Source organism: Mustela putorius, unplaced genomic scaffold (assembly GCF_011764305.1).
Source record: "Mustela putorius furo isolate JIRA1106 unplaced genomic scaffold, ASM1176430v1.1 tig00000228_pilon_pilon_pilon, whole genome shotgun sequence".
Lineage (NCBI taxonomy): Eukaryota > Metazoa > Chordata > Mammalia > Carnivora > Mustelidae > Mustela > Mustela putorius.
The window spans coordinates 7,481,076-7,496,971 of NW_025421322.1; the positions used below are offsets into that span (position 1 = coordinate 7,481,076).

The 15,896-nt window shown below is 48.0% G+C and overlaps 1 protein-coding gene across 1 annotated transcript in view; it reads left to right on the forward strand.

Annotated features, from left to right (window-relative positions):
* BAALC (BAALC binder of MAP3K1 and KLF4) overlaps positions 1–15,896 on the forward strand; it is an 84,267-nt gene that overhangs the window by 65,426 nt on the left and 2,945 nt on the right. The window contains exon 2 of the mRNA XM_045078003.1: positions 3,651–3,817. Coding sequence (XP_044933938.1) covers positions 3,651–3,817 — 167 coding nt within the window. The remainder of the gene's footprint in view (positions 1–3,650; positions 3,818–15,896) is intronic.

Consider the following 15,896-nt stretch of genomic DNA (forward strand, 5'->3'; position numbering starts at 1 on the left):
CCACAGTGCCCCGATGTACTACAGCCTGCCAGTCAGGAAACTCCAGGCCCGCCATTTTCTATTTCCGATATTTTGATTTCTGATCTCTGTCCCATTGCCACAGTTGAGAGCCTCTTAGCATTTTGTGAAACAGGTGGGTGCCCTGTGGATGTGTGTGTTCTTTGGATCACTGCTTCCTCACCAGCTCTGTCTAGTCAACCAGCCTTCCCTCTCTTTGTACCTCAGACCTGCTGCGCTTCTGATGCGTGCCTCATGGCAAGTAAGTTCTCAACACTCTGTGAAAGGATTTTGTTTGTTTTCCTTAAGTTTGATTGAAAGCAAACCCAGGCTAACACCCCAAAAGAAAGGCACATGACTTGACAATTTAAAAAAAGCCCCACATAATTAGCCAATAAGGCACATAAATAATATGGTATCTCTAGTAAATCAAGCGGTATAAATCCAAGCAGTGAGATACTTTGTTTTGCCTCTTAAATTGGCAAAGATGAGGAACAAAAGAGAAAATATTCAGGGTTTGTGTGGGTTTAGGGAATATTGCCATTTCATTTACTATTGGGAGAAGGCAGTAGGGTAATTGGAGATTTCTAGAGGTAAATTTGGCAATGCGGAAGACTTTGCCAAGTGCATATCCTTTGAAATCTTGAAGTCACTGTTCCATATTTTCTTACATCCATTGGTTGTTGATAAAAAGTCTAACGTCAATCTCATTCTGCTTTTTTGTTTTTGTTTGCCTCTTCTAAAGCTTTTCTTGTTATTTGACAGTTTTTGAATTTTCACTAAGATCTATCTAGGTTGGATTTTCTTTTCATCTCTCTTGTCAAATCTTTGTAGGCTATTTCAGTTTGGGGTTTCACATCTTTCTTCATTCAGTTCTAAGAAATACTTTTATTTCTGTGGATATTGCTTCCTTTCATTTTTCTCTACTCTCTCCTTCTGGAACTGCTATTTGACTGAGGTTGTAATGGATTTTGATCCTTTGTTCCCAACGTGGTTTTCATCCCTTCACTCACTCCTTCAGGAGTGAGTTGATTAATTTGCTCTTTATGTTTGTCCTGGTATTCAACTTCTCTACTGAGTTTTAAAAAATTCATTTCAACAGTTAAAATTATTATTTCAAATATCTTTAGCCACTGTTGTCCTCGTTTTGTGCTTACCTTATCTTCCCTCATTTTTCTGGGCATTTATTTAAAATTTTCTGCTGCATACCTTGTTAGCTACCTTTTCTGAGGTCTCCACTCTAAAGTTTGCTGTCTCTCTTTTATGGTGTTGGCCTTCTCCAGATGTTTGTTTAATCCTGTTCTGTGCTAATTGTGCAGCTGAAATTCCCTGTAGAATTTCAGCTGCACCTACTTCTTTTAAGAAGCACTTGGAAGGCAAGGATGGAAACTGTTGGCCTAATAACTCTTGGCACTGTTTCCCGTGAGCCAGCCTTCATGGTATGGATTTTCTCTTCCTCTTCCTCTCAGGTGTCACAGCCCTTGAGAGAACCTCCCTCCTCTCTGAGCCAGGCCCCTCTCAGTGCTGTTTCTACTTACAACACTTGTGACACCAAATGTGTGGGATTTTTTTTCCTACGACATCAACCAATTCTCCAACTTTCTGGACCAACTGCATGTTCAGTTCAAATCTGACAGCAACTATGTACAGTCAGCACACCCCCCAAAGGTGAAGGCCTCAGTCCCACAAGACTGCCCCCCACATTTCAGAGGCCAATCCCAGATCCCAGGCTTCCCTCTGTACATCTGACCAACCAGCTGTAAATTAGAGTTCTTATATCCCCTCCTCAGCTTCAGTAATTTGCTAGCATGGCTCACGGAACTCAGGGACACCCTACTAATGTTTGCCAGTTTATCATAAATGATATTATAAAGGATACAAAGGAACAGCCAGGTGAAGAGGTACATAGAGCGAGGTCTGGAAGATTCATAAGTGCATTCTGTTCCTGTGGAATTAGGAACAGAATTGTCACCCTCTTGTCACCCTCTTGGCACATGGATGCTTTCACCAACCTAGACGCTCCCGTAACATTGTTATTTCAGGGCTTTTTTAATCGGAGGTTTCATCATGTAGGCATGATCAAATGACTCAATTTCTAGCTCCTCCTGAGTTTGGGAGGTGGGGCTGAAAGTTCCAAGCTCTTAGTCAGGATTAGGTCTTCCTGGCAACCAGTGCCCATCCTGAAGCTATCAGGGGGACCTGCGAGAGTTACTTCATTAGAATAAATGGCGGTCCTGTCTCTCCTATCACCCACAAAATTCCAAGGGACTTAGGGGTCTCTGTGACATGAACTGGAGCAAAGACCAAATGTTATAACAAAAAGATACTCCTATTACCCTGTCACTCAGGAAATCACCAGAGTTTTTGGAGGTCTTTGGCAGGAACTGGAGGAAAAGACCAAGTATGTATTTCTTGTTCTATCATAATATCCCACCTCACAGAGGGCTCCGTGACTGCTGACCGGCCTCGGCGGCTGGAGCAGTAGAACGGCTGCCCTGGCCTCCCTGTGGCTACTGCAGAACTTGGGCGCACTTCCTGTCTCCCACCTGCTATTCCCCCTCGTGCTTCCTGGACCACCTTTTCTCTGTTCAGTCGGGTCCTCTCCCACCATGTAGTTAGTCCTGAATGTAGCCTCTTGCTTTTCAGGGACGCCATTTATTAAACCTCATTCTGTCACTTCTTGTCGTTTGTTATTGGAAGAACACACGCTCAGTCCAACACTTTGAGATGGAATGCTGTAAAAAACTGTGTAACCTTCAAACTTCAAACCAGTAACTCTGCTTGTAGGAATTTATCCTAAGGAAGTAATTAAGAATAAAGCTTTAAGGGGCGCCTGAATGGCTCAGTCAGTTGAGCGTCAAACTCTCGATTTCAGCTCCAGGTTGTGATCTCGTGTGTCGTGAGATTGAGCCCTGCACCAGGCTCCATACTCATTGGGAAGTCTGCTTGAGATGCTCTCCCTCTCCCTCTGCCCCTCCCCTGCTCTTTCTCTCTCCCTCTCAAATAAATAAATAAATCTTAAAAAAAATAATAATAAAGCTTTAAATGTAAGGCTTTTCAACCACAGTGACGTTTATTGTGAAAACAAATAACCAGCTAGAGGGGATTAAATAAATGATGACAGGGGGTGCCTGACTGGCCCAGTCTGTACAGCATCCAGCTCTTGATCTTGGGACCACGAGTTCAAGTCCCACTTAAAAAAAATTAAAAATAAATGGTGACACATCCATATGATGGCAAACTAAGTAGGTGAAAACTAATATGGCAGAATATTGAATTGCATGGAAAAATGTCATTGATGTATGGTTAAGTAAAAGTTTCAGGTTACAAAATTATTTTAAAATCTTGTTTTTGTTAAAAGAAAAAAATACACACAACAAGGGACACCTGGGTGGCTCAGTCAAGTGTCTGAGTCTTGGTCTCAAGGTCATGAGTTCAAGCCCCACATCAGGGTCCACACTGGGCATGGAGACTACATATATATATATATTTAACCCCCCCACACACATGTTCTTTTGGAAAGGGTAATTCCACATGGTGGGATTGTGGTGATGTATTTCTTCTTTGTGGCTTTCCCCCCATACTCTGGGGAATTGTTTGCAGCATCTTTCATGTGTAAGACTCCAGTGCCATCCTCTGCTTCCTTCCCCAAGGTGCACTGGAAGATGGACTGTCCTCCAATGGTGTGCCCCGATCTATAGCCCCAGGTGGACCCTCCAACCCAGACAAGAAGATGAGCAGTGGGACCCAGTGCCCGAATCCCCAGAGCCTCAACTCAGGCCCTCTGACCCAGAAACAGAATGGCCTCCGGACTACAGAGGTAGGTCACAGCCACAGAACCCACTTGGTTCTGGAGAAGAGGGGAGAAGCTTACTTCGGAGCAGGGCCAAGCTGAGCTGGTACCCAAGGAAGGAGCAGTGATGCCTCACCATACCAAAGGGAGATTTTTCTCTTCAACCCCATGGGAAAACTTTTGCCAAGAAAATAGCAGGACCCCACTCCCACCCCATCCCTGCCTCAAGGGTCACTGTGTTTTGTTGAGTCAGAGGAAATGGGCCCTTGCTGTCTGCACTCTAAAGGAAGTGTGTGTTTGCTTAAATACAGCTTTGTTCCAGGCTCCCTTCAACACAGCTCTCACTGTCTTGACACTGAGGACAGTACTGGTCACAGGAACCAGTGTGGGGCCAGACAGTGCGCAGGGCTCAGGGTTGGCAGGGAAGGAGAGAGAGGACCGGTGGGGTAAGAGTCAGGCTAGGCGTTTTTACCTCACATCCTCCGCCCAGGGGGTCAGCGGGAGCGTCCCCAAGGGGGGCTGTCATTGCCAAATGTGGTGTAGCATCACCCTTAGACTGTTAGGGTTGAAGAAGAGGTAAGGCTGCGGCACCAGAGGCTGGCTGGCCTTTGCAGTCTTTGCTTTCTCCCAGAGCTGTTGTAGGGAAGCGCTCCCCCTGCTGGCCCTAGCTCCTCCCTCGGGAAAGACTGCCGCCCCGCCCCCCCCCCCCCGTTGGCCCACCAGGGGTCCGCCTCCCCCTTCTGCTCCCTCCCCCACTTCCTCATCTGCACCAGCACCCCCCCACACACACACCACCACCAAGGTCTACTGCTTCTCTGATGCTGATTTTCCAAACACATGTCCCCTACTCTCCCATGTCAAAATTTACTGGTCCTGTCCCCTCAGGCCACTGCCACCTGTTTCCTGATGCTCCAGCTGGTTCTTTAATGATGGAATTCTTGCTCACTCGAGTGAGTTACCACCCTAACCCTTGGTTAGAAAACCTGTTGCAAATTCAGCTCTAACGCTTGTTAACTAAGTGGCCTGGCAGGAACCACTTACTCTCTCTGAGTCTCAGGCTCCTTATGCACACAATGGAAATAATAGCCCAGTGAGAGAACAGATGGGCCTGTTCTGTGTAAATGGAGAAGTGTTGTAAGTCAGCCAGTGGGGAGGAGCAGGGGATGGTTAGTCCCACAGCACCCAAAAGGATGGAATGAAGCACTGGCAGGCTCTTCAGACTCAGAAGAAAGACACGGAGGGGGAGGGGACTGACTTGAACTTGAGGGTGGCCCTCCCAGGGTCCTGGACTGACTACTCAGCTTGTGCATGAGCTGGCCTTCTAGAGGCCTAAGCATCATTGCCTCCCCCAAGGGAAGGCCCCACAGAGCTAGACTCAAAACCTGGGAGACTGCTTTAGTGCAGGGCTTGACATCTGTCCCAGAGCCTCCTCCCCACATGTGTGCCCTCCCCCTTCAAGTCAGGCTGGGTCGTGGGGGACAGGAAGCAGCTCTGTCTGGTGTGTGGCGTGATCCACACACATTGGCTTCCTGCCCCCCATCATTCTTCCCTTGAAAATAGTGCTCTGCAATTTACAAAGTGCTTTTAGGTCTGCTGGGGCATTAAATCCTCCCAGGAGCACTGTAAAGTAAGCATCGTCCCCAATTTATAGAAAAGGAAACTGATTCATTTGACTTAGGACATGAGTTGTCATGAGTCATTCATATAAGTGCTGGAGGTGGGTGCCAGGGACTGGAACTTGAAACAGTCAACTATTATAACGATGGAGCATAGACATGTGGACAGACTTTTTTACTGAAGAATAAGGTATTAGTCCTTTATGGCCACATAATGCTGCATACCAAAGCACACCAGCGTTCAATGGCTTCGAACAATCTTATTTTCCCTGCCACAATCAGCTGCGACTTGAGTGGCTAGGCCTGACTTCGGCACCAGGCTCCGCATGTAGTTCAGGCTGTTGCATGTATACTATTTTGGGAATCAGTCCAGAAAAGCAGCATCTCTGAGGCATATCTTCTCACGACTGTGGTAGAAACCCAAGAGGGCAAAACCAAACTACAGTAGGAACACATTTCACGTCTCTGCTCATATCCTGCCAGCTAACCTCCTCTTGGCCCAAGCAGGTCACATGGACAAGCCCCCCATCAGGAGGGCAAGGAAATCCTGACTAGAGAGACAGCAAAGGATTGATTAAGGGCAGTCGCGCTTTCTACAGCGTGGAAAGTACGTTCAGAAAAACGCCCAAGTCAGTCCTAAGTGCAAAGAATCTTTACAAGGCGACACAATGAAATCTTTACAAGGCGACACACCCACATGATCATTAACCACGTGAAACCCAGAACGCTTTCCGTGCCCCAGAAATGTCCCTTTTGCCCCTCACCGTGGTGACTGGGACGTGCCAGTCACTGTCCACCTCTGCAGACTAACCACTCTTCTGACTTCTAGCCTTCTAGACCAGTGCGGTTCGTTTTGTAGACGTTTATAGATGGTGTCACATGGTGTGTGCTCTTTTGTGCTTGGCTGCTCGTGTCCAATGTCAGGCCAGTGAGACTCACCTGCGTGGATGTCAGTCGCATAGATTTGTTCATTTTCGTTGTTACATCTGTTGCATTATGTGAGTGTAACTTATTCCCCCTGAAGGACATTTGGGTCGTTTCTGGCCAGGCCATGGTGAACAATACAGCTGCTGACATCCGTGGGCATGCCTGCTGGTGGACGTTCATTTCTTTTCAGTATATTCCTAGGAGTAGAATTCCTGACTCATGGGATGGGGATATATGCGACTTTTATAGATACTGACAAATCATTTCCCACACTAACCAACTTTACATGCTAACCAGCTGCGGATGAATTCCAATTGTAGAACATTAGAATTTAAAGCCAGGAAGTTGGGGCACCTGGGTGGCTCAGTTGGTTAAGCGACCAACTCTTGATTTTGGCTCAGGTCACGATCTCAGAGTCTTAGGATCAAGCCCCATGTGGGGAGACTGCTTGTCCCACTCCTGTCCTCCCTTGCACATGCGCGCTCTCTCTCTCTCTCTCTCTCTAATAAATACATAAAATCTTCTTAAAAAAATAAAGAAAGCCAATGAGTTGTGCTTAGTCTTTCTTAGACCTGTGACAGCAGCCTTGTAGGCAGGCTGAGGATGCTAAGCACTTTGTTACAGAGTCTCACCGTATCCTCACGACAGCTGTAAAACACTGATATTGTCCCCAGCTGACAGGTGAGGACGGAGACTTGGAGATAGCCGGGAAGCAGTCCCCCCCAACACACACACGGAAGACACCGACCCCCACCCTCCCCGGCCAGGCGGCAGGGGACATGAGGAACAGTCCCACCAGTACAGCCCTGGGAGCGGTGGCCCCACTGATCGGCCATCCACACAGGTGGTTTTCGCAGTCCAGTGAGCGATGGCTGCCTCGTAGCCTCTTCCCAAACAAGATCAGGGAGCAGGTGCTTCGGTCCTGAGTGTTCGGACAGGTGCTGAAGTGCCTCAGTGGTCTTTGTGTCCTGCGGTCTCACCAGCCACCAGGCGTCTTGTGTCCCCAGAAGCCATGGCACAGGTTTCCTATCCACAGTGGGCTTTACGAGCCAAGCTTACCTCTCCCTGAAGCTCCTATCGGCAGAGCTATCTCGTCCCCACACAGCTCTCAGCGGTGAATCTACTCAGGGAAAATCGGTTGCTTCCTAAACACTCCAGGGCCTTCGAGGGACCACCTCTTCCGTGCTGCCCGCCTGCACCCTGGGCTACAGCTTCCTGCATTTTCGGTGACCAGCTCGGCAGTAGCCACTCTCCCCTTCCCTCCCCCTCTGCTCCCCCAAGACGTTCCACAGCACTCTCCTGTGCAGCATCCAGCCCCTGGGCTGATGGGCTTTGGGCATTTTATTTTTTAAAGATTTTATTTATTTGGCCCAAAGAGAGAGAGATCACAAGTAGGCAGAGAGGCAGGCAGAGAGAGAGGGGGAAGCAGGCTCTCTGCTCAGCAATGTGGGGCTTGATCCCAGGACCCTGAGGTCATGACCTAACCGAAGGCAGAGGCTGTAACCCACTGAGCCACCCAGGTGTCCCTGGGCTTTGGGCATTTTAAAGAGCTTTCTTTCTCCAGAAGAACCGTTCACGAAGCAGGCATCTCTGGGTACCTGTCTGCAACCCGATGGACAGAACAAGCCTGTGTGCTGAGGCAGTCCTTGTGAGGCCTGGTAAACGTTCTGCTCAGGTCCTCTATGCGCTCCTTAGATGCATTCGTGTTCTTCCCCGGAGTGCCATCGAGGTGCCAGGCAGCGTTCTGATGCCAAAGATCCGGAAAAGGAACACGTGTCCTGTGTGCTGAAGCGACTGCCAGGTTTAGTGGGGGTGAGGCTGGGGCATCAGATAATACAGGGTAAATGAACACAGGCTTCCCCGATTTGAGGTACTGCTATTTATTTCAAGGAAATGAAAGGCCACATAGAGGGGATAGCAACTCCTCCCTTTCATAGAGATGCCTCCCCACAGTTCGGATTGCTTTCTGGAGGGTTCTGGGGACAGCTAAGGAATGGCTGTGAGCAGCAGCGTCTCCTGTTCCGAGCCCCTCTGCACCTCATGCCCCACCAGACAAACCATAGCTTCCTTCTTTCAGTTCCCTCGGCCCCTGTCTTCCGCCGGCTTGAACAGGTGCTAACTAGTGAAAGGAAGGTGACAATAAGGATATTGTACAAACTGGAGCTGCCTCGATGGAGACGGTGTCTTGATTTCTCTGCTGTATCTTGATTTCCTCCAGTCACCTGGGGCCTTCCTGCAGCTCAGCACCTGAGCAATCCCTGCCTGGGGCTCCTTCCCCCAGCCTCTTCCCTGAGCTTGACAAAAACCCAGGAGGCAGTCCTACAGCCGCTGTTCTGTCTGGCTAATTCGACATTCAGGAGCTCCGGGCTGCCTCCAGACATTTGCTCTCCAATCTGAGTGTGCCGCTCCCTCAGCCCTAGGACTCCTGTTTTTCTCCCCAGAACTAGAACAAGTGTTCAGCCGAGGTAGAAATGTGTGTGTGGATACAGCTCTGAGCAGGCGAGACTCGAGTGGGCGGCCGGCCTCCCGTGAGCCTGCCTGTCTTCAGAAGCTGCATCATTGGGGGTGACTTTATTACTCTTGACCAAGTGGCCAGACTGTGCTGAAGAACGTCACCGATGTCCGGACCGAATCTCCAAGGAGGAGCTTCCTCGCTCCGCTCCCGAGCCCCGGAAGGACGGTGAAGCCTCACGGGGATGGCCCTGGCCAAAGAGGGAGGCCTGATCCAGAAAGAAGCACCGGATAAGCCCAGAATTGCTCCTGGGTGGCGGTGATAGGAGATATGTGAGAAGAGCATAACAAAACAAAAACGCAGCAAAACAAAAACATGACGTTAAAAGACCTTTAGATAAATAGTGAGTCTTGGGGCGCCAAACAAAAGAAACCATTGAGGAAAGCTAGAGAGGGAGACCTGTCTTCAGGAGGCACTTTGATGCACATTGTAGTTTGAGCCTGGGAAAAGGAGGCAATGTAGCAGTATAGGGCTATGTGTGTGTGTGTGTGTGTGTGTGTGTGTGTGTGTGTGTGTAGTGATTTCCACTACCTCCATATATGCCACTGTCTGCTGCCTGCCACCTTACATACAGGAAGAATTGCAAGACTCACTATTCTTTTTTTTTTTTTCAGTTTTTTTTTTTTTTTTAAAGATTTTATTTATTTATCTGACAGAGAGACAGTGAGAGAGGGAATACAAGCAGCTGGAACGAGTGGGAGAAGCAGGCTTGCGCCGATCAGGAAACCCAATCTGGGGCTTGATCCCAGGACACTGGGATCATGACCTGAGCTGAAGGCAGACGCGTAAGGACTGAGCCACCCAGGTGCTCATTATTTTTTTTTTTTTTTTAAGATTTTATTTATTTATTTGACAGTGAGAAAGGGAGAGAGTAGCAGAGGGAGAGGGAGAAGCAGGCTCCTTGCTGAGCAGGAAGACCAACATGGGGCTCCATCCCAGGACCTGGGATCATGACCTGAATTCAAGGTGGACACTTAGCCAACTGAGCCACCCGGACGCCCCAAGACTCACTATTTACCTAAGGGTCTGAAGAAACACCCGATGAGAAGACTCTCAGGGCAGAGACCTCCTTATTCTTTATGCCCTGGCCCTCTGCGTCCGCTTCAGGGTTGTGAACCCAGTACGCACTCACTCACTGCTTGGGACCTTCCTGACATCTCAGCATCAGAGAAACCCTTGACTGGGTGTCCTGGATAATCCAGTGAGGCTGGCCTGGCAGTTCACTAGGATTAGGAAGGCTTCCCACAGCACCGCTCCCTCCCCGCCCCCCTCCGGCGCCCATCATATGATTGATGACTCCTCTGTGGGATCCCCAGTGCTTTTTCAAGCAGGTTCTGCTGCCTTCCTAGTGTTTGATCTATAAGAGGTTCAAGTTGAAAAGCAACAACTTCTTTTGGCACTCCCTACCAGATAGATCTAAACCCCTGCGCTGAGTAACCTAAGTGAGTACAGGGGATAATGCTACTGTGGGCACAGGATTTGCTCCAGGCTTGATAAGTTCTGGAGAGTTTTGCCTGAGGCAAGACCTGACCCCTGCCTTTGGAGCCTAGCATCCTAGCCCTGGGTGGGGTTGCTATGATCAAATATTTCCTAATGACCTCAAACGAATGCCATGAAGCAGCAGTAAATAAAATCACAGAATTTGGAAAGAGCTAGATGTTATTGTCTATCTCCCTTTAATAGGGCTTGATTGAAAAGAAGAAAAATGTCTTGAGTTGCAGGTGACAAGGCTGTCTTTAATCTTTGGGGAAGAAGGAAGGGGAACTGATATTTTCAGTGGCCACTCTGAGCCAGCCACACTGCACATGGCATCATCTTTAGCCCTCACTCTAAGGGGAAGGCAGCATTTCCCACTCAGAAAAACAGGCTCAGAAAGGTTAGGTATTTGGCCAACATGACACAGGGAATAGTGATGTGGCTATGTTAGACTTAAAACCCAGATCTGTCTGCCTCCAAACCCCATGTTCTTCCTTCCCATTACCAAAAACAAAACAGTGGAAAATTCAGAGTAAGCTTTGGCAGAGTTGTGGGAGGCTGGATGTGGGACCCAGGTCCACTGTCTTTACAGTTCAACAGCCTACATTGACATTGGCCTTGGGCAAGTTATGTTGGCTTGAGTGACTTCCACTGCCTCTTGGGAAAGGGAGGGTAGTACCACTTCTGGCTGTCTCTCAGGGATGGCATAAGAAATGGTCAATTGTAAGCATAATGTAAATACCATAGGGAAGTTCTAGGGCAGGGCAGTGCAAACAGGTGTGCTATTCCCAGGACATTTTGTGTCTTCTTTATGCAGATTTTTCTTTCTTTTTCTTTCTTTCTTTCTTTCTTTCTTTCTTTCTTTCTTTCTTTAAGATTTTACTTATTTATTTGACAGAGATCACAAGTAGGCAGAGAGGCAGGCAGAGAGAGAGAGGAAGCAGGCTCCGTGCTGAGCAGAGAGCCCAATGCAGGGCTTGATCCCAGGACCCTGAGATCATGACCTTAGCCAAAGGCCTTAGCCCACTGAGGCTTAACCCACTGAGCTACACAGGTGCCCCTGAAGATTTCTTTTCATACATGTGTTCACCAAGTTATTTGTTTGGTGTCTATTACGTGATAGGCATTAAATTACATTCTGGGGCTATATTCTGGTGAACACAACACACTGGGTCCCTACCTTCTGGAAGTTTATAATCTGTTGAGGATGTAGAAAATATGCAAGTAAACAAGCATATATATAATCCAAACCATGGTTAAGGCCAGGAAGGAGTAAGGAATACTGGGAGAGAGAAATCATTAGCTGTGGTTACCCCTGAGGAAAGCACAGAGCATGGGAACAATGTTACTTTTCATTGTGCCTTCTCTATTCCTTGAATTTCTTTTACCATAATCATGTATTGGTTTTATAAATAAAAAAACACAGTTGTAGAAAAATTGATGTCTGCTAAATCATAATCTCAGTAAGCTTTGCTTTTCTTCAGTGGTGTGAGGAACTGTGAAAAGGTTCAGGTGATCCTGTGTTAGGTATAGATATATTTGTGGGGTCAAAGTAAAGTTGAGAATATCTGTATTCCCATTTTGGGGGAGGCATGAGAATCAGTGAGCAGACACAGCTGCACCCCCGAGTCCAGGTGCCCCTGGAAAAGCCATGGCTACCCCCACTTCCCCAGAGAACGAGCTGGGTCATCAACTTCTAAACCCCACAAGAAATAGGTTTGGGGCTCCTGGGTGGCTCAGAGGGTTAAGCCTCTGCCTTCAGCTCAAGTCATGATCTCAGGGTCCTGGGATCAATATCCCCAATCTCTCTGCTCTCTGCTCAGCGGGAAGCCTGCTCTCCCCCTTCCCCGCCCCGCCTGCCTGCCTCTCTGCCTACTTGTGATCTCTCTCTCTCTCTCTCTCAAATAAATAAATAAAATCTTTAAAAAAAGAAAGAAAGAAAGAAAGAGAGAGAGAAAGAAACAGGTTCATCCGGGTTCAAGGCTGCCAGGAAATTATCAGTCAGTCTGTTACCCTTGAGAAATGGCAGCCGATAAATTACTTTCAATTAAAAAGGCAATATCAAGAGGGCCCAAATCCATGATTGACAGAATTCTAAACCTACAGAAATGAAAATGAGGCAGAGGGAAGAATAGAAAAGCTGTAAAGCTGAGTGAGAAACAAGAGGGGGCCCATTAACAAGAGTCAGTGGTGATAAAACTCAGAAAGCAAGAATTTTAGAAGTGGAAGAAGGATTGATGGACAGAGAGCCACAGAGGAAAAAAGGTGCCAAATAGGTTTCTCTCCTCACTGAGCTGCGAACCAGAAGATGTTTTTTTAAAGCCAGTAATTGCAAATGGGACATGTTTTCTTTTTCTGTAGTTAAATAAAGGGAATGGGATGTGAAATAAAAAGGTTTGGCTGGCTGAGAAGCCCCTCAGAGGGGAAAATGCCTCTTCTACATATGGCCTGAGGAACCAAATGGGATAATAATAGTTCCTCGTTTCCAGATAGTTCTTCTCTTGTAGGAGGGCAATGCAACTTCTCAAGAGGGCTTCTAGAGAAGATAATCTAGCATTGTGGTTCTCTTTCTCCCTCTCAGTTGGGCTTGAAATCTGAGATCTCCGGGGCGCCTGGGTGGCTCAGTCAGTTAAGCGGCTGCCTTCGGCTCAGGTCGTGATCCTGGGGTCCTGGGATCGAGCCCTACATCGGGCCCCCTGCTCAGGGGGGAGCCTGCTTCTTCCTCTCCCTCTGCCTCCCGCTCTGCCTACTTGTGCTTTCTATCCCTCTGTTCAAATTAATAAATAAAACAGTTTAAAAAAAGAAAAGAAATCTGAGATTTCCAAGTTGTAACTGGCTTCTGGCGATGACCGACCCCGTGAGGGGCTGTGCTGCTGTGCGTGGGAGGTTGATTTTCTGCAGATGCCTCCGATTTGAAAGGTGCTCTTTCCCAAAGCACCTCTCCCAAAGGAGAACGCCTTGTTGTTCTGTTTAACTGGATAGTGTTCATACAGTGTAATTCTTGGAAAGGAGACTCATTTATGGCTTAGAGCCTGGACCCATCACTGGAATACAGAACTCCGTGGCCCTTTATCCACATGCGGGCCCCGCAGGCTTACAGTCGGTGTTGTTCAGAAGGAGCAGGAACAAGAACCATAGTTCCGGTAGAATAAGGTGATTTCCAGTTGAAATTCAGAATGTTCGACATCATCATTTTGCAAATAAAATCAATGACAGCTCTAACTGGGCTGACCAACTGTGCTGGTTTGCGGGGACCTGAGCAGGTTCCCAGGATGGAGAACTTCCATTTTTAAAATGGAAAAAGTTGGTCACTCATTAATGTGGAGTGATGTGCTTAATTCTCTCAAAAAGCCCCACAAAGAATCAAGCATTATTGCCCCATGTTTCACGTAAGGGAACTGAAACTCAGAGGTTAAAGCAACGTGTCTCACAGCAGCTAACTGGTGACAGAGCCTTGCCCTGAGTGTCCCTCTGTGGGCCCCAAAGCTTGTGCCCTAAATGCCGCCACTAGAGGGGCTTGGGATATATGGAGTTAAGAAACTGCCAAAAGAAAAAAACAGAAATTGCCCCATGGTGCCTGAGATTAAAGCCGTACACATCCTGTGGCTATTCTGGGAACAACTATTTTGTAGCTTTGGACCCTCAAATGGGTGAGGAAATGAAGAATCAGCCAACTATTGAATTTTTGCTTATATATTTAAGCTTAAAAAAGCAGACTAAAATATAGAGGAGAGCATTTTCTGTGTATAATCTTTAACAACCTTTTGTGAAGTCTTGCCAGTAACTCTACAGAAAAGCAGTTACACTGTTTGGAAAGTTTACATTTCCATTCTGGAGAGCTTTCGTACTGCCTACTGGTTTGAGGGGAAAGTTGCTGTCGAATAAAGCCTCTGTGTCTCCATGCCGAGTCGCCATGCTGGTGCAGCAACGCCCAAAATGCAAAGTGGATGGAAATGGCCTCATAATTGTCGCACTTTTCTTTAGAAGACAAACTCGGTTGTGGGATTTCAGGAGTTCTCTGCTTTTAGGGTAAAAGAAACCCATCAAAGTCACCGCTTGCCCTGGTGCCAGTTCAGTCCCGGAAAAGCTGAGAAGACTAAATCCTTAAAAACAGCATTGACTTCTGGTTGCTCAGACAAGGGTGCTTTGGCAAATGCACTGTGTCGATTCATTCATTCATCCACTAGTTCAGCCAAACTCCAGTGGAGAGGGCCTGTTCCGTCAGACGCTGCTGGGCCCTGGGATCATAAAGAGGAGAACAGTGAAGTCCTAGCTCTTGACATCAACGGAAAGGACTGAAATCGCATGTAGTCAAAATTATCCCTTAAATGCCCCGCAGATCACCCATAAATTACTCTTAGGTCAGGTTCCCTAGAAGCGGAGCCGGAGAAGAGGATTCTTGGGCAAACCATTGATGGAATGAGTCGTCTCATGTGAAGCCCATATGGTAGTCAGGAGGGAAGCAGGAGGAGCAGAGGACCCAGTTCAGCAAATGCATGAGCTTGGCTGAATCCCACAGTGGGGTCTGATCCCACGGGGGGTTCTGGAGCGTGAAGATGTCCTAGATTTATATCCCCTCGAAGCAAAATGGCCAGTGTTTTGTATCCCTGACAATCAGACATTGGCTTTGGGCTGCCTCCAGGAATCAGGGTGTGACCTCTGTCGCATTTCTGGGCCAGGTGGCTCCAGTCAGAATGAAGGCAATTCTCAAAACCGGGTGCTGCTCACACTCACAGCAGTTGGGGGATGGATGCCCCAGGCGTGTAAAGAGAAACTGGAGGGGGCATCACCAGCACCTGCTACACAGCATTCATGAGACAGGTTACAAACTGTGTATCAGCATATCAGTTAGTAAATCAAACAGGCCAGTTTCTTTTTCTCCAGTGGCCCTGTAGTCCATCATGTCTTTGGATGCACTACAGATAAAATAGCTGGCTTGATTCAGGGGCCGTATTATATTAAGAATGTGCATCTATCCACACTCACGCCCAGTGTGGGGAGATGTTCCCTCAGGTGTGACATTGAGGTGACATTATATATGATGCTCATTGGGCATCAGCCCCTGTGGAGAGGAGGGATGGAAGTGGGAGTGGCTAGGGGACAAGGTGAGCCAGGCAGATGCGGCCCGAGCAGCGGCTGACCCCACCCCATGGGGAGCTCTAGAGCCCAGTGGCTTGTCAGAGCGGGCCTGCTTTGTGCCAAAAGGGCCAGATATTTATACCCTTCACATTGGGCCATCATGGCAAGGGCAGGACCCGGGGTGAGGTGGCTTTCTGCAGCTGAGCACCCCAAAGGGACATCCGGAAGGGATTTACTGACTGTACTCCCAGGAGCTAGGCAGCAGGTCCGCGTGGCTGGGGACTGGGCAGCACCCGTCTCTGTCCATCCCCTGTGGAGAGAAGTCCCATGACCCTCTCATGCTCACTCCAAGCATACAGTTGAGCAGAAGGGGCACAAAATCACTCCCCACTGGTTGAAGTTTACTCTTGAGATGGGACACATGTAGTTGAAGAACCTGAGGTTTAGTCCGTGCTTTAGTATTTAGTATGAAGTCCAGACTGTTATCATTGGCTTA